This window comes from Puntigrus tetrazona, chromosome 17, assembly GCF_018831695.1.
Source record: "Puntigrus tetrazona isolate hp1 chromosome 17, ASM1883169v1, whole genome shotgun sequence".
NCBI classification, from domain to species: Eukaryota; Metazoa; Chordata; class Actinopteri; order Cypriniformes; family Cyprinidae; genus Puntigrus; species Puntigrus tetrazona.
Genome location: NC_056715.1, coordinates 21,398,043 through 21,425,872, shown reverse-complemented (window position 1 = coordinate 21,425,872; position 27,830 = coordinate 21,398,043). Strand labels below are relative to the sequence as shown.

The window sequence follows — 27,830 nt, the reverse complement described above, 5'->3', positions numbered from 1 at the left end:
TTTATTAATACTTATATGACCAATTACTTTATTTTTAATTGATTAATATACCAGGTTAAAATGTATTATATGATAATTGTTTATTTGTACATCTCTCAGACAATATATCTTATTTTTACAATAATAATAATACATTTATTTTGTCATAACCATAAACCTTTTTCATAATCTTCTTACCAAGGCTTATTATTGGGCAGTAGAAGTATTGCATCTACTTATTCAGTTTTGTATTCAGCAATTATATATATCTATGCATTTTAATGTATTTTGTTAATACTGTCATAAAAAATCTCATTGATTTATATTACAAGCTATCATAGCGAAATTGCATATTTCTGTTCACTGATTTTTTCTTTCTTGACTAAGAGCTCCATATTCTCGTTAAACCATACTTTTTGGGCCTTAATAGCTTGATGTATCACATATGATTTAAAGCATTAAACACACGCAAACTTGTTTTATTTTTAGATTTTCTTGTGTATCTAAAGATTCAATAAATTCTTACATTTTTGCTATTTTATATGGCAGGCCTTACAGGGTTAAAAAAAAAACTCGTGCGTAAAAACAACCCATAAATCTCTGTGCTTGTACTTCTGAGCTCCTTAATCCCCAGCTCCACTTCTTCTCGCGAGAGTTCCGCTGCTTGTCATCCCGGTCTCCCCGGTAGAGTTCCGTCTTCCTCTCTCTCTCTCTCTCTGAGCGCTTCAGTCCACACTGACCCGACCCTGCCAAAGCGAAACAAGTCGACGTGCCGCCTACAACCGGGCCGGAGCCGCAGTCCACAGCGCTTCCACTTCAGGAACGCCTTTACGCCCCGACAGTAACAATAATAGCGAGGACACCAACCGCAGGTACGTGAAGCGGCGGCTTTATCCCGCTTTATATCCAGACCGAGGCAGTGAAGTGAAGCGTGAGTGTATGGAGCGGATCACACGGGGCCTAGCGCGCTGTCTGCTCCGCTGATCCCTCTCCGTGCCATGCCGCCGGTGCGCAGGCAGCCTTTTAACCGGAGCTAAACGCTGCGGAGCCGAGACCCGGGCCGTCGGTAGACCGAGAAAGCACGAGCTCGAGATACGAGCGGATACGCGCTGCTTTGCATGATGCCCGATCATTCCACGCCTCTCTTTAAAGCTAAAGCTAAGCTAGTGATACTAATGAGTGCGATGGAGCTGAAGACTCGCGTTCTCGTTTTCTCGCTGCGCTTCTTTCGCCTGTCAGTTTGAGAAACGTGCTGGACTCGGCTCTCCAGCACACGCCGCGCTTCTGCTGCTGCTGGTTAGTCGGTCAAATGGGGTGGCCAGTGAAGTGCCAGTCGGTTCCTCATTAAACGCCTCGACCTGCTTTAAGACTGTCATGCAGGCATTTTGACGAGGGACAGTCGTTCTCCAAGGACTTTGTTCCTTGTCCCAGCCTTCAGTTTATCTTATCGTAAAGGCGTGAGTTTCATTATATAGACGTGCTGGGGTAAAAATCCACCTTATTTATTATTTGTTCTTGTGTTTTTGAGACGCTTATCGTTGTCATCGGAGACATGTTTGAATTAACTAGCCACATTTCTCTTGATGTAGCAGGATTATCTGTCAGTAGTAGTTGGGTGTCTTTTAATAGTCGCTTTAAGTTTGCGCATGCGCACTGGCGTGCCATTCAAAGAAACGGGAGAAAGCTTTCATGGCAGGACACATGTCTCCAGGTCTTATTTAAAGACCTGATGGAATCGGCAATGTGTCATGGCTTTTAATCCACGTCTGTCACATTTCTTAGAGTTTACTGCTTGTACAGTACAGCAGTTTCTAAAGGAAAGAAATTAATCTAAAATGTCCATGACTGGTACTGTGTAGCAGTCAGGTTTCAGGTAATGATAATGGCAGTGATTTTCTCCATGAGTTGTATTTGACAATAATTTACCTAAACCTTTAAAGACAGGCCTGCGTGTGCTCAAAGGGTGTTAATTGACGGTATATGCTTTTGTTGAAACCATCAACCTGCATATTTAAATTATTTTGCAGATAATAGTTTAAAATTGGGTGGTTAAGAAAATATTAATCTGCAAAAAAAAAAGCCCCAAAAACTCCCAAGTTATAGAAACGAGTATATTGCATGATCTTTAGCGCTCACCCGCTCACGTGAAGCGCAGCAAATGGCATATGTATTAAATTAATTGTAAAATATGAATACATAAGTTGTTTCTATATACATAATCAACATGCTTTTCAGTGTCGTTCACAGTACTCATTGAGTTTAGCACCTTCTGTTGTTACTCTTATTTACTCTTGTCTTTTAGTTCATTGTTTTAAATAGGTTTTGTTTCAGATAAAAGTTCATAATATGATTCATGAAGCGCTTTAGGTAATCATAGTCCTTAGATTTGGCATAAATTCATGCATATTGGCTTTTCTTTTTTTTTTAATTGAAAGGATAAAGTCCATTGTCAAACCCATCTGTCATTTCGTGAAGTTTAAGTTTGTATTGGTGTGGAGCTGCTCGTTCCACACCGAACCGCCTTTGCACTAATACGTACCCCTGTTTTCCTCTGTTTGTCTGAATCATTGTTCTGAGTAGTGTGTATTTAAGTAAACTCTGAGGGAAGTTTACGTAATTGAGACAAGTAGATAACGTCATTTTCACTTCCTGCGCCTCTTGGGTTGAAACTTGCAACACGACAACTCGCATACAAAGAAAGGCTTTCCTATCTTTATCCTTTATGGTTGTGAGGGAGCGCTTGATTTGTTTTGAGTTGTTCCGTTTAAATAATAGCTGCATCTGGGTCTGTTTCTGCTCATTTCATAGTTCAGGGACTCAAAATGCTTTTGAGTGATAGTCATGGCAATGATTGGCTGTTTGGATTAGTGTATTCTGCATGAAAATTGCTCCCAATTTTATTAAAAAAAAACTTGTAAAGCGTAATAAGCATCACAATTAATTTAGGAAATAAAGTTAAATTCTAAGTTAAATATTGTAGTGAATAAATTAAATTTGAACTCACAAAATTACATTATTAATACATTCTGACAGATTTAGGTAGTAGTGTCAAATAATTAATCATTAATAATTGCATCAAGAATACATTTGTTATAAATACACTTGCAGTATATTTTTTTTAATATATTTACATTTCTATTAATAGAAATGTATATACATTTAAAACGAACATGCGCTTAAATATACAGGGATATATATCGGGTTTAATCCTTCAACGAGATATTCAAATAGGGGTTGGTATTACTGATTTATTTATAATATTGGATGTGCTTGACCGCATTGTGGGTTACGGTACCCATCCCAGTAAGATGTCTTATAGACATATTGGAAAATATATAGGCCAGATGGGTATTGCATGCATGCAGACGGTTTGCATACTACGCATGCTACAGAAATAGAAAGAGTGCAGCTGTATGGTATTCTGAACATAGCCTGGAAGAGATGGAAGTGAGGTACAGTGTCGTCGAGCAGATAGGTCCGCTTTGCTCGGCACCAACTGCGTAAAGCGATATATTTGCTGGAGCTAAAGATCTCCCGTGGCAAGCGTTTACAGCCGCACTGCTTTCAAGTGGTTCACATCTTTTGTTTTTCGTTTTCCTTATTAGCAGGGCAAAGAAAAGTACACGCAGTTCAGAGCGAGTGAGCACACCACACCCATCTCCACTTTGTTCTCCGTGCGCAGGGCTGTGTGAATCGAACACACGTGAAGCAGAAGAAATGTGTTTCCACTTACTTAACAGGGAATATGCAAGTAAGGGCAACGAGCAGATTTAGTTTACACCTCAACAGCTGCTTGTCCCGTCTTGTATGTTTTCAGGATTCCTTTTCTGCATTTGCAATAGGCCAGAATGCTTTCACATAAGCATTTCCACAAGAGAATTGTACTTTGATCCATGTTTAATGTTTTTTTACATTAACACTTGAACTGTCTGAATAGGGCTGCGGTGACTAGTTGATGATCGAACCCAGTAAAACTACTGAATTCATTGTTTAAATGAGTTCTTTTTGCATTTTATTTTAAGGTCTGAAATTATTTTAATGTATTTAAAAGTATAACAAATCATATGATCCGGTGCTGTCAAATGATTAATCACAAGCAATCGCATACAAAATAAGTTTTTGTTTACATAATGTGTTCTGTATATATTTATGTATATATCATTTACACATATTTTGCATGCCTATATTTCTATTCATATAATGTATATTAGAAATATTATTGTTTTTCTGAAATATTCATTCTAAAGTATGCATTCATGTTTTTTATATACATGATAAATATACACAGCATATATATATATATATAATACACACACACACACATATATACATAAAACTTAAAATCGTCATTAGTCATGACACAAATTAAAGTGTCTATTGGTTATGGATTGCTTATTTAATTTTTTGTTGTTGTAATTCTTCTTTTTGACACAATACATAATTATTAGACTACAGCAATGAATTATGAATGGTTTGCTATTAATAATTTAAGGAATTATTAATAAGAAACATATTGGTTACTTAGCTCATGGTACCATTTATTGGTGTAAACTATAATCAGTAACCAATTATTTATCGGTATAAAATTCAGCTCAAACCACTTACTTATTAGAGTTTATTTATATAACTATATAAATATATAAATGCAGTCATTTTAATGAAAAACCGGAGAAATGCTGTGGAATGAATTTATGAATTTATTTTTTCTGGCACAATCAGATTAGTCAAAATATTTAAGAACGTGACATACTATAAATTAGGAGTTCACATGCATCTTTCTTGGAAATGGTGTCTTTTGGCTAAGTAACATAGTGAGATGTGACCGGAAAATGGAGAACATTAGACTGATGGCCTCTTTAAGGGCTCCTGGGAAATTGCAGTAGAATGGTGCTCCTAAATGTATTCTTAATGTAATCGGCTTATCCATATTCCCAACCCAGTGAATCTCTTGGACACGCTGAACCGAACAGACTCCAGTCAGACACAGAGCAAACGAACGCTCCAGGACCTGGTGCTTCTTGTCACTGTCCTGAAGGCAGAATTCAGCCAGGCATGTCATCCAGCACAACAGCGCACTGTTTCTGTTTGCTTCGCATTTCGTACGAAAGCACTCAACCGAACGTCCTCTTTTATGGCTTCCATCAAGAGCTTTCTTTTCCTCATCGTAATTAAACATCAGACGAGACATTGATTTTTTTTTTTTTTTTTTTCTTTGGTAGTAAACAGTTTTGTTCTGTCAGACTCAGGGTTTTTCATTATCAAATTGTTGTTAAAGGAGAAGTTCACCCAAAAATAGAAATTGTCATTATTTGCTCTCATTTTGTTTTAAACCCCTTACCTTAAACACAAATTCACATATTTTTGATAAAGTCCGGGAGCTTTCTGACCTTTCATAGAGGGCAATGCAAATGAAATGTTCAAGGCTCAAAGTAAAAAGTCATTGTTTTTGTTTTCTCTGCACACAAAATGTATTCTTGTAGCTTCACAGAATTATGGTTGAACCACCGATGAACTCGCATGGACTATTTTATTGACATCCTTAGTAAGTTTCTGGGCCTTGAACATTTAATTTGCAGAAAGCTCTTGGATTTCATCAGAAATATCTTAATTTGTGTTCAGGAGAAGACAAAAGTCTTCCAGGTTTGGAACCTCATGAGGTTGAGTAATTAATGACAGAATATTTATTTTTTTGGTGAACTATCCCTTGACCTAAAACTTAAACTGAAACCAAAGAGTTGCATTTCTTTAAACCAAAACCGAAATCATTACCTTTTAAAATGTAACATAAGCTAATTCCATTTCTCATTTTTAGTTTCTGTTAAAGTACTTAAATTACTAAAATAAAAAGCTCAAACTTACTGTTTATTAAAAAAAAAAATCAGTTGAAATGACAAAAACAAAATTACTGAAACTTTTAAAACTAACAATTTTATTTTAAAAATATTATTAATTAATAAAATAATTTATTGAAAATATAAAAATAAAATATTAACAAAAACTATACAAGTATTTCAATACTAAGATAACAATGATCATGGAAAGTTTCATTTATTTATTTATTATTTTTTTGACACTTTTGGATTTACCGAACGCATGACTGACATTGATCCTGTAAAGATTTTTATACGTATAAGGCCACACTGAGGCCTTTTATGGCCAAGCTTTGGAGCTGTTTTTCAGATCTGCGACCACTCCGCGTCAGCACACTGGAGTGACATTTTCCCGGCTGGATATTTTTGTTCCCTGCAAAGCCCCTCTGCACTTGAGTTTAGGATGTCAATTGAGTTCGCGAAGGGTGTCTTGAGCGACCTCTCTGGCTTTACGTAGCCTTACGGTGTCGTCCGTTCAACAAACAAATGTATTCTTTTGTGACAGATTAGGCTTTATTATTTAGCTCAGTGATAACATTACTTATATACAGTCTCTGGGACGAAAAAAAAAAGAAAGTGAACGCGAGAGAGTGAATGTGGCCCTCTCAGAGGTACTTAGCTTGGTGTCAGTAAGTAACTGCTGCCCTCAGCACACATACTAATTGGATCATACCACTGCGAGAGGGTGGAGGTGGAACGGACAAGACGGAGAAATGGAGGAAGTGCTGAGGTGTTTTTAAGAGGCAAGTAGAAGTCAACCACAGAGGAGGCGTTGATCCAGGGAGTTGGTGAATACTGTTGGTTGGTTATATTAGAACATCTTACGCAATTTGCTGAATAAGTGTGCCAAGGTGTGATGATTTTGCTTCGCCTGGGGCATTGTGTTCTGCCTTCAAACCGTACCTGGAGAAAGTATGAATGGCTGTGGTAGTAATATAGTGTGATAACAGGGTACAATACAGAGCTTTATCTTGTGTTATTTAAAATAATAATGAGATCAATTCAGATTAATTGTGGTAATCTGATGTGGTTTAACTGTAGGTCTATTGCTTTGAGATTAGATGCCGTAAAAGCAAATATAATGTCCACAGAGAGTTATCTAGTAGCTGCTGAAAATGATTCTTTGTTGCCTTGTTCACACTGCTGTTAATGCAGCTTTCACTTTTAGTCTGCTAAGGCTTACATTTGCATTAATTTGTTGGCAAACCATTAGCTGTGCTTCTGGTTTTGCAGATGGAAGATGTAATGTGATTACAACTAGGTGTGTGCGACATTAATAAAAAGTCAAATTTTGATTAGTGGTTTAACAGATCTTAAATCTCATGTTATGGGTTTTGAGTCACAGATCAGATTGTTTCTTGGATCGGCAAGCAAAAAAAATGAAATGTAACTTAATGCTAAATGCTACTTCGATACCTCAGCAAAAACTGCTGGGCTAACCGAGAAAGCTCAGTTCATGCGTTTTCTTTCTCTTCGGAGTGTTACAAGCGCTTGGTGCATAGATAAGATCACCTAAAGGTGCAAAGACTAAAGTCTCAAAACCAAAGAGATACTCTTTATAAAAGTTATGACTTGTCCGCACCCCATAAAACATCTCGTTTGAACACTAATCAGATAGAACACGTAAAAAGACAGTACTAAGTCATGAAAATCAGTAATTATGTCCCCAAGGGATGCAACAATGCTTTGTTTGTAATGGCTTTTATTGTCTTTTGTGTCATAGCGCCTGGATTCAGCATCACTTTATAGAAAGGAACGTAACATTTACGCTTGAGGTATTAGGCCAATCACAATGCACTGGATAGTTGGCCAATCAGAACACAACTGACAATAATTTAAAGTAATTTGGCTGTGTATTATAATGTGTTATAGTGTGTATTTGTGAAGCACTATTATCAATTTTGTCAAGCGTCCTGCTGAATATTTGTGCTTACTTCTTCCTTTCTGCTCTTTATTGCATTCTTCAAGAATGGCGCTGGACATGGCTGACTCACAGTACCTGCTCATCCTGGCACCGTCGCTGGTCATCGCTCTCATGTTCCTCTTTTTCTGGCTCTTCATGAAAGAGACTTCCTACGATGAGGTTCTGGCCCGCCAGAAACGAGACCTTAAATTGCCTCCCACCAAGCCCGATACTCGTAAAAAGAATGAGAAAAAGAAGAACAAGAAGAAGGAGAGTGGCGGAAGCGGAGTGGGCGGAGGTGGGGGCGGCGAGTCGGAGGAAGACCTGAGGGATTTCGATACATCCGATGCCACTAGCCCTGCATCGAACGATGAGGATTCTGAGGCGGTGCCCGTGAGTCCACCGGTTGCTGCTCCGGTCCTGGCAGAGCCTCCATCTGGGATAAGAGAGAGGAAAAAGAAAGAGAAAAAGCCAAAAGCTTCTCCAGCTCCTGCTCCAGTTGCTGCCCCAACGGTTGCACCCCTTTCCCGTACAACCCCAACTACCCTTCCTGTCTCAGAAGAACCGGAAGTCAACGGCTCCAAACCTGCTGCCCATAAGGAGCAGCCCATCCCACTGACCAAGCAGGCCAGCCCACCGCAGCCTCAGGCCACGCCCCCTGCACCAACTGAGACAGTCAGCAAAAAGAAAGCCAAGAAGCAGAAGAGTGAGTCTGGTGAGTGGACTGCCCACAAGCCTATTTTTATTATTATTATTATTATTATTATTATTATTATTATTATTATTATTATTATTTTTATTATTATTTTTATTTATTAATTTTTTTCTGAGCATTCCAAGTAATATCAATCAAACTGTAGTTGGGTTGTTTTGATTTGAAGTAATAATTACTTTAACAAATACAGGTAAATTACAAAATGAAGGTTCATTGATAGTATGCTTTTCTTTTTTTACATATTAAGTTTGATTTATAGCAAAAGCAGATAACTCCAACAGTAATTTTTGGTAGGTTTCTACATTTCGTTTTTTAGAGTTAGACTTGTTTAGTTTTTGTAATCTCCTTGGATAACCGCTTGACAACGGTTGCTGTGATCATAGCCTATATGGATGTGATAAAACTCAATACACAGAGCTTTTCCCTCAACATTGTAACACTTTGCTTTTACAAAGTTCTGTGAAAACGCTTATTTAACAAAAATAAACTTTTATCTTTTATTTTCCATTTACTCCCTGAAGAAGATATCACAGGTTCATTACGTTTGTCAGTATTATCCATCCTTGATCGCTTTTAGTTAGCTTTGACAAAACTCCTCTCAGAAAGTGTCTTTTTAAAGTGAAAGTATCCCTGTTGTCCAACTTGAATAAAGCGTGCTGATTCGCTAAAATAGCCTCATTGGCTTCTGTTCAAAAACAAGGGCACTTGTCAACTTCTGCAGTAAAACCTGAATTCCTTGTAAGTGGACAATGCTGGCTTTTTTTTTTTTTTTTTTTTTTTTTTTTTTAAACAAAACATGTTTAGGGTTGAGATTGTGCTATATGTGGAGAATAAAGTGGCGTTTATCGGGTTTTGCCAATGAACTCTTCAAATAGGAACATGTGCTATGCAAGTTGTTGAAATTGTGCAATGTTCTCTTCCATGAGACCAATCCAATATACAATATTCTACTTGTGAACAGTAAAGGCCAATGTATACCAACACTTGGTACATCTGTGTCTTGGCTGCTTTGTCCCAAAAATGTCCAGTTACTGAAATTTTGCTGTACCGCTCCGAATAAAATCTAAACCAGAACCATTCATAAATCACTCAGAGCCATCATTCCTCTAACAACTACCCAGAACACCACCTCATGCTCTGATTTCTCACAGAAGAGCATCCACCTGAGGTCAAGCCTGAACTTTCTCCTCCTGTGGCTAAGAAAGAGGAACCTGTGATCATTGAGGTGGAGCTAAAGGCAAAGGACGCAGCCGCCCCTGTTGCCACAGCAGCACCACCAGCTGCATCCAGTGGCAGTGGGCGTAGGAAGAAGAAGCAGAAGGTAGAACCTGTCATCACAGGTAAGAATAATAAGACAAATTTAGAGAGGTTAATGTCAATGTTGCACTATGTAGTTCAACTCTATCATCATGTGCCAAACCATATGACTCACTTGCTTCTAAGGAGCTCAAATGGAGATGTTCTGAAGGAATGTAGAAATATTGTATGGAAAAGTGCAGCATTAACATTCTTTTAAACTTCTCCTTTTGTGTTTCGTAGAAGAAAGTGATTTTAGTTTTGTGTGAAGTACTGCTTTAATAATTGCTGCGGTCATGTGTATTCAGTGGATGAGGCACATGTCCAGTCCTCCGCCCCGGTCACTGACTCCACAACCTCGACAAACCACCAGAACAACCAAAACAATGAGACTCCGCCCCCTGCCCCTGCACCCACGAAACATGGCAAGAAACAAAAGAGCGAAACCAACAAAGGTACCTGGCATCTTTTCTTACACAGAAGCCAGATTTGAATTATTTTAAGCATTTCAATGAGTTATAATTTTACCTTATAACCATCTTAGAATATTTATTCCGCTGAACTGGTCACAGTGCATGATGACCTAGTTTTTGTATGCCTTAGAAATTAGCTTTAAATGAAAACGCATATCCTATGATTCCATAAAATACTGCACATGGAGAGTTTGAAATTGTGATTATTTCCTGAAGGCCTGTGGTTTGAACAGGTGGCTGATACACTGTTTTGTTGTGCAGAGAACTCTGAGGTGAAGCTCAAGGAGCTGCTGGCCAGTCTGAGTGGACTCGTTCTGTCCGATTCTGATCTGGTCAGTCTCGTCTCGCTGCTCCGAGACAAGAGCCCCAACGCTTTGGACAACTGGTATAAGGTCAGAGGATTAGGTTGACTTTTGTTTTCATTTGAATGTTTTTTGCTTTCATGCGGTAATATGTTTGATAGTGAAAGCTATCAAATTTCTGATGATTTTTCTGCTTTCGCTTTCTCAGTCCGCAGCTAAGTTTGAGCCCTCAGCCCAGCAGCTCGCAGAGAAAGAGCGTCTTCTGAGCACGCTACAGGAGGAGGTGTCTATCGCCAAGGGCAAAGTCAAACAGTTAAGCCAGGTTAGCCATTTATTTCACTTTTATTCCATGATGTGAGTCTTTGTGTCTGATGCTTTCTATGAATTCAGTACAAACTGATTACTCATAACTCATGATATATTTAAGTTTCCCTTTCGCAATTGAAGAAAAAGAATTAATCAGGTCTGTCAAAATGATTAATCAAGTGCTTTTAAATTGATTATTCAAAAGCTTTTTTTCTCAAAATAGAGACTATTTTATAACATTTCTGACAAAAATTGCTTTTTATAATTTAAGATATTTAAATATTTTTTTTGCGAAGTGCCACATAAGCATGCTGTATGCTGATGGAATATAAAAAGTAATAATAATAATTCCAAAAATATAACCGTGTTAGCTTTGCTTTACTTTGAGCTTGGTAGTAATTTATTGACTGGTACTTCAGGAACTGCAGGCTGAGAAGCAGAAGACTGGCCGCGTCGAGTCTGTGCTGCATGAACATCGTGTTGCCAGAGAGAAAGACATCATGCAGGTGAAAGCTCAGAGCTACCAGGAGATGCAGATTAAGGTAATCAATCTTGTATCGTTAAGACTGTCATGCAAAAAACAAATTGCTGATTATTGGGCTAGATCTGACCATGCATAATGGAGCATAAGATGTGGTATGTTTGCGTAAGAGCATCTAATAACAAGTCACTTTTCTGTCTGCAGTTCCAACAATTAAGAGAACAGCTGGAGGGTCAGATCGCACGACTGCAGCAGGAAAACGGCATCCTGAGGGATGCTGTGGAGAGATGCTCTACCACTAACCAGATGGAAAACAAGTACGTACACCCAACTTCCCCTTCTTTTCTCCACTTATTTTCCTGAAGGTGGTTTATAATTTAGTTTTTGGTGAACATTTTCAATTTTTTTTTAATGAAATTGGTTTGTCACAAAACACCTGAAGAGTTAATTTTGCAAAAACAGCTAATTTTTTTTTTTTTTTTTTTTTTTTTTTTTTTTCTGTTGATAAATGAAAAGGGTGCTTGTGGGTTCTGCTGTAAAATTTTTTTTATTGTTTTTGCAAATTAACTCTTTAGTTCATGTTCAGAAGTGCCAAATTCAACGGATCATTTGCCCGAAAAAGTGTCATCACTCCCCCTAACTTAATTCCCAATTCCCAAAACGTCCTTTTTTTTATACTCCATGAACAAGATACTTTTAATGAAACCTGATGAATGAACTTTAGTTTGACTTTCAGTGAAGATTTGTGAGATTTAAAAATCGCAAACATCTTGGTGGAGTTTATTACAGAATTTGGATAAACTATGCCTTCTTAAAATTAGTACTTCTTTGTGAGTTTATGTTGACAGTTGGAGTTTTCAGGCACTTAAGTGTCAGGATTGTTGGAAATGCTGAAATAGTTTCTTTAATCGCTTGCAAATTTTGATGGTTTATGTTCAATGTGTGTCTTCAGGCAGTCATCCGAGCTGAATAAACTGCGTTCGGAATGCAATGGCTTGATGAAAGAGCTAGCGGAGACCAAGAACAAGCTGCAGCAGGAGGAGTTACAACGGAAGGGTCTAGAAGTCAACTACAAGCAGAATATGTCCCAGCTAGAGGTGCTTGCAAAGCCCTGCACTAAAGAACAACATCTTTTTAAATCATACTTTTATTAGAACAAACATGGCATATGCATTTCTAAAAGAAACCTTTAAAGGTTGAAAGTATGCAGTGCATTATGAAGCTATAAAAAATGCAGTCAGAACTGCACAAAGAAAATTAAATATAAAAAGTATTAAGGAACTCTAAACCTCTATCTATCTGAGATTTTTCTTTTTAATTTTTATCAGGCTTGTGTGAAAAAACACTGGACATTTCTGACAATAGAATAATTAGTAACTTATTAATAACCCTTTCTTTGTCATTTAAAGTGAATTTAATAAACCTAAACATAGGAAGAATGCTCATTTTAAAATAAAAAATCTTCATTTATATGCATTCAGTAGTTTCCTTTAGATTGTTCTCCTTTTTCCAGCTTTGGTTGTAGGACTTTTTTTCCATGGATCATGGCCCCTCCCCACCCAAGAATCACACGCACAGTTATAATAAATTGATAAGCGGACTTGCCATATATTGATATTTCTTACAAACTTGCCCCACTCTGAACGAATCTAGTGGAAACCCTGTATTCAGAACATTTTACAATATTTTTGCACAAAAATTGTTAAATTGTGTTAAGTCTTTAAAAAAAGTTTGATTAAACAAGTCGTTCAAATCAGCTGATTTGATTGAATGAATTTTGCTGTATTTAAGACAGACTGAAATCTCTAGGAGAGTGTTGTATTATCGCTCTGTGAGTGTTGAATTTTCATTTTCATGCGTTGATTTTGGTTTTCCTTACACCACTGCTTATTGGCAGAATTTGTTACAGCAAAGGCTACTCTTGAAAACAGATGAGCTTTTTAGTATCTCTAAAATGGATCCCCAACCCCACTGAGCTGACACTTTTTTTTTTTTTTTATCTTTTGTTACAGGATGCAAAGCGTCGTTGGGAAGAGCTGCAGAACTATTTACACAACGTGAATGCAGAGAGAGAAAAGCTCCAGGCCACTAAACAAGGTACGAACACGCACCATCTTACAGACACGGAGTGTTCTGCATGCGCCGTTCACCGTTAAACGGTGTCTCCCGCGTCTTCTCAGAGCTGCAGAATCAGCTGATGGCCGTGGAGAGCGAGATGACCAGTAAGAACAAGGAGATCCAGACTCTCCACAGCAGCCTGACGGACACGCTCATCTTTAAAGAGCAGGAGCAGCAGAAGGTCAAGCAGCTGGAGCAGCAGGTCATGCAGATGCTGGAGGCGTCGCAGCACACCATGCAGCCTGACGACCAACTGCAGGAGCAGGTCCAGGTACCCGAGGAGTCGCAGTACACATTAAACTCTGCGTCTTATATGGCCTCTGATGATCATTGCACGACGCTGTCATTTACAGGATCTTCTCAATGAGAAAAAAACGCTGAAAGTTCAGATCGATAATCTCCAGACTCAGCTCAACACTCAGGTATGTGTGTGGACCGCTGGGTGATGGGGATCTGTCTCTGCTTGTTGGCGGACAGGCGTGTTTAAGAGTCATTACTTTGTTCTTTCTTTTAGGCTACAACAGTATCGCATTTCGATGAGCTTCAGAAACTGTAAGTGGTCACCTCAAAGCTTCCTTGTTTTATGATTTTTGCACAAAACAAGGCTTTACACTGCATGTGAGCAGTGCATATGTTTTGAAGGGTGTAGTATTCACACTGATGGTGTGTGTGTGTGTGTATATATGTATATATATATGTGTGTGTATGTGTATTTATTTATTTATTTAAATGAATTACAATAGAATTCAATAGAATTACACTGGTAATATTAATGAATATTACCATTCAATAGCTTAGGGTTAGTAAACTATAATAATGATAACTATAAATAATTCAAGTTCTAATAAAGATATTAATTTGTTTTAATTGGTAAGGTTGCATTAACAAATGATGGTTACAACTTTTTACGTTGGAGAAATGTGCATAATGTGTGTGTGTTGTGTATTATGTATGTAGAATTATTTTTTTAAATATTTGTAATATAAATGTATATGAACATGCATAGACATGTATATATTTTGAAAATATTTATATGTATATCTAATAAGCACGGAACACACACGTTACTCAAACAAAAGCTTTTATTTTAACTGCAATTGTTTAACAGCACTAATTTTAATCTAACATTAACATAAAAAAAAAGTCAACCCATATATGCTTTACTTTAACGATGCTGATGCTTGCGGTGTGAAACAGACAAGCCAGTTTTCAGTGTAAAGAAAACCGCTACGTCAAACAGTAAAATAACAGCCTGTTAAACAGCACAGTATTTGTTGTTTCTTATACAGCTATGTAAAATGAAATCTGTATCGTAATAAGACCTTCTACTTTCAGCCAAAATGCCTAACATGGAACGGATTTATCACTCGCCGCTTTTATCACACGGTTGGAACAGCTTAAGACGGTCAGCTGTCTTAAACCTCATTATACGCTATCTTGCATGTGTTTCTCATTAGGCTGGCTGAAAAAGAGCTACAGAGGAAGAGTCTAGAAGATTCTCTTAATTCAGAGAGGAGCAGCAGCGCCGGCAGGGAGACAAAAATGCAGGCAAGCGTCAGCACCATGGTTTCAGCTCACAGCAGCTACACTGAAGTGTGATTTTTATCTGCTGTGCAAAAAACACACGGCTCTCTCTACCCTCTGTAGGCCATTCACAATGAGAACCTGACGTTGAAGACAGACCTCCAGAATCTGCAGGCACAGATTTCTGAGCAGGTAAGACTTCAGTTGCCTTTCTTTCCGCTAAGCCATTAATACGTTTACACTAACGCATGCCACCGTTGTGTGTTCTCTTTCCCCAGGCTGTGTCTGTGGATCAGCTGAAGCAGAGGTGAGTGCATTGAAAATATGCACAATATACAGATGCACTAGTGCTATGCCAATATTAAAATTATGGCCAATAATGATTCTATTCGTGTTATAGCAGATATTAAAAATCTATGTAAAAAAAAAAAGTCCAAAGACTTATAAAGTAGCTTGCCAAGCCACTCGTAATATTTTGCTTGTTTAAAATGTTTTATTAAAAATGGATGATAATTTATTCCAAAAACTATGGATTGAACTACCCACAGATTAGTTTAATTTTAAGTTTAATGTTTGTTTAATTGTTTAATTATCTCGCGTTTCTGCTTACCAATATTATTAAAATTACAAATAATTAAATGTGTTGGAAAATGTAATTCCTGTGACTGCGAAGCCGAATTTGTCAATATTAAATAGTTTATACTCCCTAATGTTTTTGCGGAGACTATATTTCATTCATTTTTTTGTATAATAGAAATGTAAAAATAGCTATTTTTATTACAGTGGTAATGTACTAATATTAATATAAACTAATACGGGTAACATGATTTATTTTTGTGTTATAGCAGGTATTTAAAACCATATAAAAATGTCTATAAATTAAATGGTCTGCTATTGTCATGGTATGGCCAGTATAATGTATAAATAATTATATTTAAAAGAAGAATATTAAAGAAAGCCTAAAAAAGTAATTGCCAATTATTATTGCATCAGCAATATTAAAAATGAGAAACTAGGTACATTATCTAAATAAAATAGTAGTTTTACATATTGCAAATGTATGTGCAACATTACAATCATGCCTTTACAACAGAAACTACAAGTATGATTGGGAAAAGAAAAAGCCTTTCTTTTTTCTAAGTAACATTTGGAAAGCGTGTAATGTTTATTCCTGAACAATCACAGCTGTCCTTATGTAGAGAAAGTTTACATTTCTCCAACCAGTAACTTCTTTTTCAGTATAAATGCATTGAAGGTTATTAAAGATCGTTAATTAATGTGTGTTTGTATTATGCGTTCGTAGCCTTCAGCAACGTGACGACAAAGTTAGAGTGGTGGAGAACCTGCTGGAGTCCAGCCTCATTCAGGTGGCCAATAAGGAAGCTGAACTGAAGGTGAACAAGAAAAAATATATTTATATAAATCTAGTAATCCAAGACCCCATAAATGCTCTTATAACTGCAGTTAAATAATCGTTTGTCTTGTGTATCTTCTTTTTTGTTTGTCTTTTTCTCTTTTTTTTTTTTTTTTTTTACAGACAGTCAAAAATGAGTATGAAGGTTTGAAGCAGCAGCTGGAGGCAGTGGAGAAACAGACCTCAGAAAAGGTAGTGAGCCAATCCAACACACAGGCGTTGTTTGGTGGAGAAGAGAAAGTGGTTTTGTGATTAACGCCTGCCAAAGCTGCCCACTCATATTCTTCCTGTTTCTTTCCACCACGTTTTTCCAGACAATGTCAGAAAAGACGCTAGAAGAGCTGCAGCAAAAGTAAGTTACGTAGATCCAACCAGGGCCAGAGTTGGGTTCATTTTCAGATTGACAGTTTACTGTACGTTTCAACAAGAACAAATGACGTGCTAAACATCTTAAAGTATACCCCTATTGTGGATTTTTTGAAAATGTCCTTTCATGCGGTGCGTAGTGTAGCTCTAGGTGGATGAAAACACCCTGAAACATGTTTAATCTAACAGTGCAACGTGCATGGATGTGTACCTCTCAAAGGAAAGGGTTGACTCTTGAACTAGACTTAAATGAATCTTAAACTAAACCGTCATCTCCCTGTGACCACTTCAGAGGCCAGGCCTATAAATTAGAGTTTGGAAAGTTTTACATTGTTATTGTTTGAAAACACACTTAGAAACGTCATACAATGTGAGTTAAGAAAGGCAGAAACATATTTAAGAGCTAAAATATTTAACGTTTTTTATCTTATTTTTGTTTTTGCCAGGATTCAGGAGAAGGATGAGAAAATTCGATCAGTCGAGGAAAGTTTGCGGTCTGCCGTGGACAAAGAATCCGCGAGAAAGAAGACGGTGGAGGTTAGTGTGTGTGCGTCTGTGCTCATCCATCTGTAGGCCGTATTAAAGGCTTGTGTGTGTGTATATGTGTTCATAGGATCTACAGCAGCAGGTCGAAGCTCTAAACACTGAAGTCGCCCAGCTGAGGAGCAAAGAAACTCAGGAGTCAAACTTAAGTCATGACTTAAATGCTAAACTCCAGGAACTTCATGCTCAGTATGTATCCCTTCTGTCACGTGGATTTTTGCTTGCCATTTAAACCCAATGAAATAAATCAAGTAGTATTTCAAGTACTTGCGTAACAAATAATTAGCACTGTTTTTTCCACTTTGAAATGTATCACATTGGTTGAAACTGGATTTATGTGAAATAATAGAATTGTGTTGTTGTTGTTTTTTTATTGGTAAATTAATTTGATTACATGAAAGAAAAAAAAATGAAACAAAATGTTATGAATTCACACCATTATTGTGATTTTTAAATTTGTGTTAAAATCGCAAAACACACTTAATGGAAATACGAAAATGTACAAACACAAAAAATAACGTAACGCACACGTTTCATGGGGCCCAAATTAAAATTTACGTATAAATGAACAATGTTTAGTGATGCTGAATCATATATAGATACAACCTTTCCCAAAGTTTTTCTCCTATTAGTGTAATTGCAGTTCATTTAAACCATACTTTTAATAGATTTTTAAAAGTATTACATTTACAAAACCTTTTGTGACGCCACTTATAGCTTTAACCAAATTGCATCCTTTTTTTGGCCCCGGTTTGATACCGTACAGTTATTACATTTGTACAAGATTCTTTTAGAGCTTCCTAGAAAAAAAAAGTAGAGCTATTTTGTACAGATCAATTAATGCTTATGTATATGGTAGGTTAAAGGCCAAGGATCAGGATGTTGAGAGACTGCAGAGAGAACTTCAACAGCAGCAGGTGAGATTCATATCAGATGCAATAAACAACTAGAACAAACTGTCCATGCAAAACATTAGATTTACTTCAGGTAAATGTTTCAACATTCAATTTGTTGTGCATTGATAAAATATTCTTTTTCTCCAAAGCAAACGGTTTCAACCGTTCCCAGCCCGGAATTATTAACTGCGTAAGATTATTATTATTATTATTATTATTATATGTTGATCACGTGTGACCGTATGATAAAGGCTTATGACAACATAATACACACGTTCTCCTATGTGTCTGTCTTTAGGTTGGCAGAGAAGGACCAGAAGCTGTCTGAAGTTCAGGAAGAGCTGCTTGATTTGAGGGAATCGGTGGAGCTTCATCGTAAGAAGAACAACGTAAGTTAAGCCAGAATGAGCCTCGAGCAGCTCTTTACCTGTAGAAGAGGGAGCAGGAGATCTTGCCTAATGCGCATGTGAATCAGCACGTAAAGCAGGTGACTTGAATTTGAATGACGGCTCTGTAGACGCTCTGCATCCCTGAACCTTCTGAGAGATGTTTCTTACAAATGTTATTAGAAAGGTTAATAATCATTTTCTAGTGTACTAGTGTACCAGAGTAGGGGATTGTGTTTAAAAAAAACACTTTTAAAAAAAGGTAAATGATTAAAAAGAAAATTAAAATGTTATAAAAATTAATAAAAAAAAAAAAATATATATATATATATATATATATATATATATATATATATATATATATATATATATATATATGAAATAAATATTGTTGTTGTTATTATTTTTTAATTTGTTTATTTTACTTTACGTATATGTGGTGCCCAATCATGGAGGAAGCATTTTTATATATTGATAACTGTACGTTGTGTAACGTTTTTGTTGAGGGGGAAAAAAAACACACTGCTGATTGGGAATTCATACAATGGTTGCGTTTGCTTTTTGTGCATTTATTGGTGTCAGATAAAGTCTAAGATCAATGTTGTATAGGCCACAAAAAAATGATCAAATACACCTTTAAGAATTGTTTGACGTAACAAAACTTTGCATACAAAGTGCTGTCAAGTGATTTAATCGCATCCAAAATACGTTTTTGTTTGCATGAAAATTCTGAAAAATATAGTTTATATAATATTCATCTATTTTTTTTATATACATATATACACACAGTACATATACACAACTTTTATTTTGGATGCAATGAATCTTTTATATACACATTATTATAAGCTTATTTCATGTTCAAACCTTCAACAACTTTTCTGTTTTGTTTTTTTCTTTTTCGAAGAACAACCAAGTATCCCACTGTCTTGAATAACCTCAAAAAGTGTAAATTAATACATCTCTATGGGCATATAGTACAAATTAAATATATAAAAATATAAATAAAATAAATATATAAAAAAATGTATCCTTATCCTTAAGTCTCAATCCAAAAATCATGAACAACTGCACTTGTGTTTATTTTATTTTTATTTTAGTTCATTCTTTTATTTTTGATATGCTGTGACGTTTCAATATCTTGCATTTATTCCACCACTTTTTAGCTATGGTACATTTTTATTTTATTTACAACTTTTTGCAGAATGATTTTGGTCATTGTTAGGGGGGAAAAAAAATTGGCACATTTTATTAACCCTTCAAAACGAAAAAACAAGGAAGTGCCCGGGTTCTGTAAATGGCAAAATGAATGGGACAATCAAGAGTGTAGGCTGAACTGAAAGTGGTGTTTCTCTGAAACTGACTAGGAGCTCCGGGAGAAAAACTGGAGCGCTATGGAGGCGCTGTCAGCCACCGAGACCATACTTCAGGGAAAACTCGCCAAGAGCGTCAAGGTTCGCACCACAACTCCCAAACTACTTCACTCTAGAGTCAAATCAAAGCATCTCCAATAAGCCTCTGCCATTTATTGACCAGTGAAGATCTCATTCTGTATTAACTTCCTCACAAATGGCTGCATATTCATTTCGTAGCTCTGACCTGTTCAGCTGCATGCTACTAATGCACGTTATTGAGAGCTTTATAAAACTGCAAGCTTGCTTCGAAATTTGCTCAAAACTTTGGCTGAATCTTTTCGATTGTTTGTATTTTAGGTTCTACTTTGTAAAAACCGTTTTAAACAAGTCACCTGAAATGAGTGTGCAGCTATTTCTTTTTTTTTAATTATTGTTATTAGATTAGGAATCATTTCATGTCCACCGTGTCATTTGACTTCCCCTGACTTCCTCTTTCCCAGCATGCTGATCACCACCTGATTTCCACTATTCAGTCGGCACTGGTTTCAATCTTAGCACAACCATAACAAAGAACTGCAATGAAAAAAAAAGTAACTGGGGTGAAAATGAGTCAATCTGAAGCACACAGAATGACTTTTTCTCTATTTACTGGTACGCTCCATCCCATTTTTTTTCCCTTTCCCGTCACCATCTCTTTCCTCCTGCCAGGTGTGTAGACCTGTCAGTAATCAGAAACTCCTGCCCCTTCGTGGGGTTGAGGGTCATCTAAATGTAGCGAGGCATAACCGCATAGAGTAACCAGCGACTCTATAAACGGTGCTGAAGCTGTAACTAACCCCGCTTGCATCATGAATAATTCTGCTGTGGCTCGGCCTGCTGTCACTAGTCGAGTGGACAGCATGTACTGTCCAGTGTGTGGACATCTGCTCTCAGTCATCTCCAACTGTACCAATCCCAGCCTGCACCTGCCGGACAGACTCGGCAAGCGCCTGATTTCCGTTATGTTCTTGTTCTCGTACTCTTCTGTGGATTTAATACGTTTCAAAAAAATAAAAAAAATTTGTTGTTTGGCCTTTGAAGCCAACCTGAAATCAAAATTAACCATTTTTTTTTAATCATACTTTCAAGACCTCATTGAGTAGTTTCCAAAGAAATCCTAATGATTTTTCGAATCAAATGCGGTAAGTTGGAAGGAATAGATTGTGTGTTAATAATCACAGTCCAATCAGTTGCCAGTGGATATAAACTTCACTACGTATTACATGATTAAAGGGTTAAATCATAGAAAAATTTAAATTGTCATAATTTACCTTTTACATTTCCAAACCTTATGGCTCTCTCTTTTGTGGAACATGAAAGATGTTTAAAGAAATAAGCTGGTTACCAAAATCATCTTTTTTTTCATCTGCAGAAGAATGAATAACATGAGGATAGATAAATAAATGACTACGGTTTTCATTTTTTAAGGGAACTCCAAATCTTTACATCAATAAATATCTTTATTTACTTGACTATACTTAAAGTCTAGTATTTTTCAGCGTTATTCGTGTCCCATTTCAGTAATATGGTAACTTCAAGCTTGATTAGTGGTTTTCTTTTTTGTAAATGTCTAGATGAAGTATGTTTTTGTGTTAACGTTTTTGTTTTGTTATTTTACTTCATGTATTGTTTACATTTTTAAAATTGTCTTAAAACCTATAAACATGATCTTTTGAGCCTTTGTCCTGAAATATCCTGTTTCAGTGCTGGCTTTTGTATGTTCTTCTACAGCTGCATGTGTTGATGAGTAGAGGTTAAAAAAACATTGTGGTGAAAAAGTAGAAAATGTTTGTTTTACATTGACATTTTTTTGGGGGGGGGTATTCGTTCACCAGTAAGAAACTTCAGTCGGTCAAGGATTGGTCTTTAATGTCAAAACAAATATATTTGGCTAATAGTGAAATTGATTTTAGGTGACTTTTTCACTTTTTTGGTGGGGAGCACCAGTGTCTTGATACAGATCTAGTCTATACTTTTCGTGGTGTGGATTATAGAGTGGTATTCAGCTGAACTGTGAGTGTAATTGGAGCACCTTTTAAGCAGTTTGATTGGAGTCTTTGGTCTGTGTTTTTCTCTACAGGAGCATCAGTTAGTGCTGGAGTCAGCGGAGGCTGAATGCAGAGCGTTGCTGCACAGATTCCTGCCACATGTGCCACTGCCCACTGACCAGGTACACACACACACACACACACACACACACACACACACACACACACACACACACACACACACACACAAATAAATTGAGCAAGGAAAGCACGGATAATATTTCACCTCCCCATCTTAATAAGCATATATGTGTTTGTTTGTGTACGTTGTGACCGTGCAGAATCACCAGCAGTGGCTACAGAAGTTTGAGACGTCCGTGAGCGAGAGCTCGGCTGGAGAAGTGACGTCAGGAGCTGGAGATGCCCAGGTACATAATCACTGTAAACCTTCCAGAGAAAGCATTTCTTCAATGAAAGTTCGGAAGACTTCAAGATGTGTTTTTGTTTTTGGGCAGGCTTTAACAGAAAAGTTGAAAGAGTCTGAGGAGGCCCAGAAAGTTCTACAGAAAGACTGTGAGACGTACAAGAAAGTGCTAGCAGAGACGGTGAGTTGATGGTGTCTGCGGTCTGTGCGAGAGTGACGGTGTGTTGGCGGCAGCGGGCTGAGGGTTGTTGGTGTTGTACAGGAAGGAATCCTGCAGCGGCTACAGAGCAGTGTGGAGCAGGAGGAGACGCGCTGGAGGGAGAAGGTGGAGCAGTCACAGGTGGATCTTAAAGAGGTTGGTGAAAACAAACACGCTAGATCAGCGTTCCTCACATCTACTCCGCTCCTTTGGCATTTCAGACGGTTAATAGTTAGGTTTAATGCTAAATTGTTTGCTCTGATAGTGATTCAGTGTGATTTTTATTTTTGGGAAGTTTTGGGTTTGTAAGCTTTTTGTCTATGAGAGAATATTCTTATGCTTGCCAATTTATTTGATTTAAAACTACAGTTAAAAACAGCAATATTTAGCATTCATTTGTGAAATGTCTTAAATTGTAAAATACATAACATATTAGATTATATTAAAATATATATTATATAATGTGTATGTAATAATGTATATATTTTATAATAAAATGCATTTCTAATGATGGCAAAGCTGATTTTTCAGTATCATTACTCCAGTCTTCAGTGTCACATGATTTTTCAGAAAACGTTCTTATGCTGATTTGAAACTCAGTAAATATTTTTATTACTAGCAGTATTGGAAAAATCACTTTCCAGTTTCTGGATTCTTGAAAACTGGGTGTATGTATGTGCTTAATTATCATGAATATGTCTTTTTGTTCTTATTTATTTTGGAGCCTAACAACCAATGCTTTTCGTGTTTAGATGACTCAGAGAGTAATTGCACTGGAACAGGAAGTGGACAGACTGAGCTCAGACGGAGATGTGGAGAGTGTGAGTTTTTCAGTTTTGAAGCGCAGTACAACCTACACCTAAATTTGAAAAACAAAACGGCACTGGGCTGACGAGTATCCCTTTGAATACTGCTTTGCAATTTCTATACCGTAGCTAAGGAGAGACAAGCAGCACCTAGAGTCTGAGCTGGAGAGAGCGGAGCGTGAGAGCGCCACCTATGTGTCCGAGGTCAGAGAGGTAAGCACCGATACTAAAGCCTTACTGCATGGCATGCTTATACCTCTGTCATTGGGTTTGTTGTGTCATTTTTAAATGTCTAACATGTTCGATTTTAGCAGCTAAACTAAAATCTTTTGAAGGGTTGGCATCTACTTGTCTGTCCTCAGTCCGAACGAGTGCAGCAATGAATGAATTTACTTGATCTTTCAAATGCGCTCTTTAACCTGCTGATCTTTTTATTGTCTGGACTGGGGATAGAACTATTTAAAGGACTGTTCTGGGTTCAATGTGTTAAGCTTTATATCTTTACAGCATGCTGTTGATTACCAGAGAAAGAAATTTTGACTCATCCCTCTTTCGAAGTAAAAAGGTTTAATATGGCCCCAGTTACTTCCTTTTGTAAGGGAGACGAAATGGTTTTCTGTGGGAATCACTGAAGCTAAACTTGCCTGGATGTTTCTCAGGGAACATGTCCTGTATTTATAAATAATCTAATAAACCCATCGCATAAACATGGATATCTTTCAACGAACCCAACAAGATCGATCTCCCGTGGAAGTGTCGGAAGTCCCTTATATACTATATCTCACTAAAACACCATCATCCAAAACCGGCAACCCGGTTTCTCAGCCCCGCTCCTTCCTTAAACATCTCAAACTTCATTTCAGCTCAAAGATCTCTTGACCGAGTTGCAAAGCAAACTCGACGGCTCGTACACTGAAGCCGTCAGGCAGAATGAGGAGTTGAATTTGGTAAGACGTGCCCCTGGTTAAACCGAAGTAGCTTTCCCTTTCTCCTCTTGAGCTCACATGGGTGGGGGGGCTTGGACTTTTATGGCAAGGGCTTGCTATCTGTTATCTCTAATTTCTAAACATTTATTCGGCAGTAAATTGAATTCCTTTTCCAATAACAACACTGTCGTGCTCCAGTGACGACAGAACAGCATGGGTTCATTTTACAATAAATACTGCTCCTGACAAGAGTTTTTGACATCCATGAGCGTATGAAACATTAGAGATGACAGATATTCCTTGCCAAAGTTATGTGTTAATCTGTCATCTAATACCACTCTGCGGTCACAGTTTAACTTACTGCCACCTTTGCTTAAACCTGGGAAACGCAGGCACAAACACATTCCTAACGTCTCGGCTCTTGTCTGTTACTTTCACTACTGTTTAAAAGTTGAGCACAATAAGATTTTCTTTAATGCTCTTGCATTAAATTGATCAACAATTAACACATTTTTATTTTCATTTTATATATATATATATATATATATATATATATAAAATCTCACACACACTCAAAGAATATTTTATTTAATCGTGTTTTAATTCGGTTCAGCATCACGGTAATAAATTACTATGTACAAAATATTAAATTGAGGCACTTTTAAACTGTAAAAATGATTTGTATTTTTGATGAACTACATGATGTGTTTTTTCAAAACATCATTACAATCTCTTCTCAACTTTACTGTTATGAACAGTAGTGTGTGGTGGTTGATGATTTTTATTTTTTTTTTTTTAGCATAAAATGTTGTCCATTGTCTCTTCTATAACCTTTTATTCTCTGAACTAGTGTCAAGTCCTCAGTGTTTTTGTTTTTGACATTTAAGCATCACCACCTTTACCTCTTCCACAATTTAAATGTCCGTTTCCATGCTTTTGAAGTAGCTGTTATTCTATCCAAAACTTTACTGAACACGTTTGTGTGTTTAGAGAACAATAAATTTTTTTTTTTTTTATTGAGCAGGGTTTGCTTTGTTCCTTAAACAGATTCCATTTATTTCCATTTATTTAGTCGTGTCAGTACAATCCTGTATGGTTTTCCTTCTTTTGTGGAAGTCCAAAGGAGATGTTTAACAGAGTGTCTGAGCCGCTCTCTTTCATACAGTGACAGTGAATGTTTTCATCTCTAAAATAACAAAGCATCACATAATTAGTCTGTTCAAATCTAATTCAACTCAAATCATGTTCAAGTCAAATCAACTATTTAAATATTATTATATAATAATTTATTCTAAAACCTGACAAAAAGTAGAACTTGGACATTCTCCTTTTATATTCCACCAAAGACTGCAAGTTATACAGGTTTTGAAAGAGAGAGAGGCGAGTAAATGATCTTTTTTTTTAGGTGAACTATCTATTTAAGAGCCCGTCACTGACTTGTCATTAAAGTGTTATTGACTTTTTCTTCAGCTTAAGACTCAGCTGACCGAGACGTTGTGTAAGCTCGAGACGGAAGAGAACGAGCGACAGAAAGTAGCCGGAGACCTTTATAAGGTAAAGCTTGCGATTTTTAAACCATCCACCTTTCAGAAGCTGAGTGATTTTTTTAAGGAACGCTTAACAAGTTACTTTCTTCCCCTCGTATGTCGTCGCCTGATCAGGCCCAGCAGTCCCTGGAGTTGATTCAGGCGGAGATCATTAAAGAAGCAGGCCAAGCTGACCTGATTGAGACCAGCAGCCTCACGCAAATGGTGAGAAGTTTGTTAGCTTACAGAACAATAAGGACCGTTTGTGCTCGTTAGCTGTGGATACTGTACTAGGACGCCTGTGAGAATCAGAAGTTTAAATATCACTCGTTTTATAGGGTTGCGTTCAATTTCTACAGCGAGTGAGAGAAAACCGAAACGGAGAGAGACCGAATCCAGAAGAACGGTCTCCAAGATGCTTAAAAAAAAAAATGTACCTGCAAAGATCCAGTACTGTTAAAAGTTTTGGGCACAGTTAAATGAGGACGCTTCCGAGAAATAATGCAGTTTAATAGATTTGACTTACTTGAAGCATCTTGGAGACATTGTAACGGCTCTTCCAGATTCAGCGTGTCTCAGATCTCTGTGGAGCACTGGCTGTTAATCAGCCATAAATCTGCATTATTGCAATTAACGGCAAAATGAATGTTTGTAAATATTGATATTTCCTACTGTTGCAGTTCCGCGAAAGATAGAAATAACTGACTATAAGAAAATACTAATGACCTAAAAGTTTGGCGCACTTATAGGAACACTATAAAAAAATAAATGAATATTGTTTTCCTAAATATCAGTGACTATGGCTGAAAAATGTAAAAATGTCTGCCTGACTTCTGCAATCTCCTGTTTTTAGGAGGAGATCGACCGTAAGGAGAAGATGACTGCAGGCTTGAATCAGACAGTACAGGAACTACAGGAACTGCTTCAGTCCGTCAACAGACAGCTTACCAAGGGAAATGAAAGAGTAAGATCCCCTTTTTAGCTCTTGTTGTTATTTTTTTCAAAATATATTTTAGCGCGCGTTTCTTAATCGCGTTACTGTACTTAAACGGCATTCACTAAATGCAATACAGCGTTACAGTTTACTGTACGTTTATCTAGCATTCCTACTCTGTTTGATAAAGGTAGTTCCCAGTTATGGCAAACGAACGCCTTTTTATTGTCTGTTTGTTTCAGGATGACGGGGATAAATTATACTCTAATTATAAACTGTAATGAAACAGAAGAAGGCTTCGGTGTGCTCTCATAAAGCCACATGACGTCATACCAGAATAACCCAGCGTCAGATTCCAGCCCCGTTTACTGCACCTGATCACGTGATCTCCAGTCAAACCAATCCACAATCCCAGCACGCTCCAGCCCGGGTTCCCCTTCTCCGAGCAGGACCCCCGACCACGTGCACTCAGTGAACCGGATCCTTTCTCATATCCAGTAGACGTACAGAGCAAAGGCATCCGATAGACGAGACGACGGTTAGACGCGTTGACGTTTCATTTTGACCCTTTTTCTGTCCAAACACTTGGAATACTACCTTTTTGTTAGCTCTCTTTGACCAGAGAGTGTTTTTTTTATCCTTTCGTATAAAGAGCGTTGAGGATATTTGTGTTGTTTTAAAAATAAAATAACCGTTAGGATCTACTGACACTCACTTTGCGTTTTCTGCTTTTGTCTTGGAGCCCTTCGACTCGGAGGCGCATATGCGAGAGATCCGTTTTAAACCAATAAATGCTTTTCCTGACTAATCGTGCTCCATTTAGCACTTGTTTTCCTGGGGGCCTGTTGTAATGAGGGACATATTACGGTATTGTGGGTTAAAGACGGGTTAAATCTGTGCTAAACACCACTGCAAGCAATTTCTTTAAGTGCTGCTCAGACAGAGGCATCCTCCTCAACTGTTGTTATCACACTCTATACTGTTGCTAATTTCATTAACACTGATATTTCATTTTTTGTAAAACAGGTGACCGGTAATAAAAGGGATGCTTGATTTAAAAA

At 37.3% G+C, this 27,830-nt stretch overlaps 1 protein-coding gene across 6 annotated transcripts; it reads left to right on the top strand.

Annotated features, from left to right (window-relative positions):
* Positions 1–621: 621 nt before the first annotated feature.
* Positions 622–27,830, top strand: ktn1 (kinectin 1). 6 transcript variants are annotated; one of them, XM_043262528.1, is made up of 36 exons: positions 622–851; positions 7,818–8,458; positions 9,622–9,807; positions 10,072–10,218; positions 10,498–10,628; positions 10,747–10,860; positions 11,264–11,386; positions 11,530–11,642; positions 12,278–12,422; positions 13,338–13,422; positions 13,506–13,714; positions 13,797–13,865; positions 13,958–13,995; positions 14,901–14,991; positions 15,091–15,159; positions 15,246–15,274; positions 16,271–16,361; positions 16,505–16,573; positions 16,696–16,733; positions 17,194–17,284; positions 17,361–17,479; positions 18,150–18,207; positions 18,336–18,376; positions 18,485–18,575; positions 19,940–20,026; positions 22,047–22,136; positions 22,296–22,382; positions 22,470–22,559; positions 22,641–22,733; positions 23,330–23,398; positions 23,513–23,596; positions 24,247–24,330; positions 25,780–25,863; positions 25,971–26,060; positions 26,689–26,799; positions 27,012–27,830. In XM_043262528.1, the coding sequence occupies exons 2-36, from the start codon at positions 7,819–7,821 to the stop codon at positions 27,048–27,050; spliced, it is 3,795 nt and encodes a 1,264-aa protein (XP_043118463.1). In that variant the 5' UTR covers positions 622–851; position 7,818; the 3' UTR covers positions 27,051–27,830. The 6 variants fall into 6 exon arrangements, with proteins under 6 accessions (XP_043118463.1, XP_043118462.1, XP_043118461.1 ...); XM_043262527.1 differs by having other exon boundaries at positions 623–851; positions 9,619–9,807; XM_043262526.1 differs by having other exon boundaries at positions 623–851; positions 7,818–8,467.